At 36.1% G+C, this 4,594-nt stretch overlaps 1 protein-coding gene across 1 annotated transcript in view; it reads right to left on the bottom strand.

Annotated features, from left to right (window-relative positions):
- The window catches only part of LOC115869114 (islet amyloid polypeptide), a 6,787-nt gene extending 3,355 nt beyond the window's left edge, over nucleotides 1-3,432 (bottom strand). Inside the window, 2 exon segments of the mRNA XM_030885115.1 lie at nucleotides 3,338-3,411; nucleotides 3,414-3,432. Of these exon segments, the coding sequence (XP_030740975.1) occupies nucleotides 3,338-3,411; nucleotides 3,414-3,432 (93 nt within the window).
- Between the last annotated feature and the right edge of the window lie 1,162 nt (nucleotides 3,433-4,594).

The following is a 4,594-nucleotide window of genomic DNA, read 5'->3' as shown; positions in this document are numbered from 1 at the left end:
AAAAAAGAAAGTTTTATCTGAAACTTCAGGGATTTTACTCCCAGATTTCTTCTAAAATATAGAAAATTCTTACAGTATCAGGTGAAGTGGATATGTCTTGAGTGTAAGTGAATGCTCACAAACCAGCCATTCAGGCCAAGGAGACCACTTTTAGATCTAATTAACCAACCTACATATTAGTCTTGTGCACACTATCTGTTCCATTATTTCTTTCTCTTAGCAAGGGTACTAAGCATGCCCAACGTGCATTTTTCAAAAGAATGCTTTCATGTACAAGGGGCGAACCAACAACTACATACATTGGACATAAAATGTGTAAAGATGATAAACTTCTCTTGAAAAACAGCTGGAATTGCAATTTGGCCCAGACATTTCGGTCTAATACATGTAAAGCAATAACAGAAATAAAGTGTCAAATTGACAAAGTTCAAAAGGGTACATGTCCCAAAATACATTTGGAAATGCCTGGGACAGAGTGTAAAATATTCTATGTGCTAAATGTCTAAAAAGCAAGCTGATAATTAGTCTCAAGGTTAACAAAAAGTATTAAAATTGTTCTCTTGGCTATTTACCTAAAGGTAGGAGATTCAAACTCACCCGACTCCAAGGGAGAGAGATGTGAAAACCTGCTGCTCTAAAGATTTGAAAGCTCGGGAAGCTTATGGGACAGTTCGTTATTTTCTATGCTCATGGATGACGATGAGTCAGAATGGACTTAGTGGCCATATTTGGCTTTTAATTTGAGGTACGGGAATTAGAGGGCCATTGCTCTACTTAAAAGACATATTTAGTCTTCAGTTTTGTTGTTTCCTTAACTGTAAAACTCATTTCCTAAACAAGCATGTCCTAAGAAGACTATTCAGCACATACAAGATTCTCTCCAATAGCAATATTAGGATAACAAAGGTGACAGACATAACTAGTTCCTACCTTGAGGTGGTGTTCTTCATTGATTACCTGGGCAAACGTAGCCTATTAGCTAACGCTGACCACTTAGAAGCATCTAGAACCCACTGTTGGCTACTCGATTCCCAGACCAAGGGTCCCTCTTGGACAGAGGAGAACTGCTCCGTAGGGTTTCTGAGGCCGTAGAAAGCAGACGACCCCATCCTCTGCCTTGGGGTGGATAGTGAGTTCAAACCACCAACCTTTCTCTTAGCAGTCCAACCCCGCCCAACGCTGACAAAGTTTCCCTTGGAAGCACGTATGTACCTGGATATTCTTGATGAAGAGATTTGAAACAGTGATGCCGAGAGGTTAAATTATAACCCTACATTCGCTCTCTTTAAAATCACCTCATTTCCCAAGGACTTTAAAATCCCCCGTGTTTCCCTTGTTCTCTTATTTGGAGGTATGTAAGCTCCTGCAGTGATCTTAGCTTGGTCTCTATATAATTATGATTCTGAATACCCTTGGATTACATGACAGGCAGACATTTACCAAACAGTGTAAAATCATTGGTAGGCAAGTGATCCTTTTGCCTCAGTTATGCAGAATAAGTAACTGTTTTGGGGGTGCATGTATTTGTAAAATCAATTTGCTATGTCTAAATCAAATATGCTATCCCCTCTCATATAAGTATTAAAAATTGGACTTTTTACAAAAGGAATGATGTAATCTCCTGTGTGAAATGTCATGGAATGCTAAAACTTTATTACCTTTAAGTTTTAAAGATATTTAAAACTTGGGGACTTTCTGGCAGACAGTGTCAGCCTTTGGAGAGTTTTAAAGGACGTTACCTGGTTGCCAGCACAAGATGATAGTGTCCCCTCTTTTAAAAAATGAACAAAGAACAACGACACTAACTTCAGGAAACACATTAAGAAGCAATTTTTAGACTATTCAAGAAACATTTCTAACGACTCAAAGTAAAAGATTGTGAAATGAATAAAAAATAACATGATGATAAATAAGGTTATGTCTTATCATATTGCTGAATGAATTTCACTTCACTATTCATTGATAAGCAAACAGCCACAAAGACAATTTGGTTAAAGATGCATAGCAAATATCTCTAAAGAATGAAAGAGTCATGATATGACTGAAATGCTAGGTAATGCTGCTAATTTTCCTGTCATCCTTCAATTTTTCTGCTAGATTATAAATAACTTCATGCTACTATAAAAGTTATTTTTATTCATGAAAAAGCTAATTAGAAATGACAGTCTGTTTTGGGAAGAACACCCTGTAAATTAGGTAAGCTCTGAAATGTCAAGGAGATCTTCTCTCTATGCTGTTTGTTAAATGTAGGTGTAGTAGAAATCTTTGTACACAGGCACAAACCTCTATCTTCACCCCCCACCCCACCCCCCCAAAAAAAAGGCAAAGCAAAGGAAAATAAACTCAAGATGGTGACCATTTTAATGTGAAGCAAACTCATTTCCAAAGTAAATTTAATAATTTTCCTTAGTCTCATGGTCTGTTAAGTCCACTCCAATAAGACTCTGGATTCAAAACTGATTTAGGCATAGCCAAATCCTTGTTATCTTATTTATAACATATGCATGGACCTAGACTTAAGCATTTGAAGTACAAGGTGAATTAAAATTTTAATGGTACACCACATTGAAATTTGTAATTACTCTGACATTTTTATCTGATGTAATTTTTGGGTTCTTTAAAAGTTTTCCATTTAACTGACACCACACCTTTCAAATTATCTCTTCCTAGGAATTCCTGATGTGAATGTTACCTCATTATATTTTCAAGAAGCATTAATTTACATTTAGAGCAGCTCAGAAGTAATCTCATGGAGATTGATTTTAAAATAGATGTATAATTCTGCTTCATAAGCAGGACAGCTAGCAGTATAGAAGAACTCCCTCACAGCAAATTGATTCTAACTTCTTAAAGATTTAACTTGTTCCCTGGTTACTTTCATGTATTTCCATTTCTAGGAGATATAAATGCTATGGATATTGTCAAATCTCTCTGAGAGAAAGAAAACCAATTTACGTAGTATCATGCAATTCTGCCTGATATAAAATACATGTTTCACTTACGTGTTTTTCAGTTTGTTGAGAGTCAGGTTAACACAGTAGTAATTATCTTTCGGCATTCCCTGCTTCTTGTTCTGGCTTTGCTCTTGGAACTTCTAGCAGCCCGTTTCTTGACAAGATGGGAACTATCCAGACCTGTGTGGCAAAAGTCTGTCAAGGAGAGTCATCAGCCCCAAGCATTATACTTTGAAGAACACAGAATTCAAGGAACGCTGCAATAGTTTAAGGTGCTCTCCGTAAGCATGGTTTAGTCAAACATCTAATGGCTCAAAGGAGGTTATTTATGTAGCAGCATTTAATTCTAAATTTCCAAGTTAAACAAAGAAACAAACCCTAACATTCTGAAGTTATTAACCTTGCAATGGGTGGGCTTTCAGATGGCTTAACGCAACAGACAGCAAAATGTGAAGTCCGGCAGCTCCAGGATGCACATTGCGTCTTAAATTTCCTGAAAAGCATGCTTCAGCCCTAAAATCAAGAATTCCAAACAGGACAAACTTGATGAAATTTTAAACTAGGACCCAATTAAAACAACAATGACAAACTAGTTTTCTTTAAAAAATACAGTTTATAAGGAACATAATCTCTATTATTATAAACCTTTAGTACTATTTAAGCAATTTTCAAATGGTTTCCAATTTTTTACTTTCTCAATTTCCTCCTTCAAAATTTTTGGAGAATTAATATTCTAGTAAATTGTCCCATTAGCTAGTCTCTATGATATACTGTATATTTAATATCAAGTCTGAATAAAGAATGCTTTCCCAGAACAGGGAAATTATTTACCTTTGAATGTTTCAGGGTCAGCAATATTAGAAAATACCTTTGACAGCAAGAAAACTTCATGAAAAATCCCAAACTGGCATTCACTGGAGTGCTTATCTCCACTTGCTCACTAGTAATCCAGCTTTGTATACCCTTCACCCCTTTCTCAGCTCTGACATCAGGCAGCTCAGGGAGACTCTGTCACTAATTTCCATCCCTATAGCTAGAAAGTGCTTCATAGACAATAGAAGCTGATGGGTCGTTATTACCTTAACACATCAGTGAATATTAATGCAGCAGTTACAGCGTGTCTATCTGCAGGTAATGTGTGCCATGCACTGCAGAAGTTTTAATTTTCCATTTTTGTAAAACACCAGTGTGAATTTTCCAGGCTCAAACAAAGTAGGCTCTAGTTAGAAATTCATAAAAGGGGTGGTTAAGTATAACAACAGATGTATTTATTAGGAAAGAGAGGAGCCATGGACATTGAAATGATATAACTAAATCCACCTGGCACAAGTGGCTTGAGTTCATGGGCATTCTGAAAGACATACACAAAAGACATAAAAGAGGTACCACAAAACTCATTCACCAGGAGGTGTGTGTGAGGGGTGTAAAGGCATAAACAATTCTTTTCAAAGCTTCATTTTCCTTTAGTGAAATATAGTTAGATGGCTCTCTACAGTTCAGTTGACCCTTTGTATTAATTATTGTATTGAAATATTATGATTTTTTGAAGCATCACACTTTTACCTTTAAATTTATGAGAAAATTATGAACAGCCTAACAAAATATTGAGTTTGCTAGTTAAAATGCTGTTAGCTTGAATA

Source organism: Echinops telfairi, unplaced genomic scaffold (assembly GCF_000313985.2).
Source record: "Echinops telfairi isolate 266 unplaced genomic scaffold, ASM31398v2 ScPeMD7_21;HRSCAF=78, whole genome shotgun sequence".
NCBI classification, from domain to species: Eukaryota; Metazoa; Chordata; class Mammalia; order Afrosoricida; family Tenrecidae; genus Echinops; species Echinops telfairi.
The sequence above is the reverse complement of the archived record's forward strand: the minus strand, read 5'-3'. Positions and strand labels throughout refer to the sequence as shown.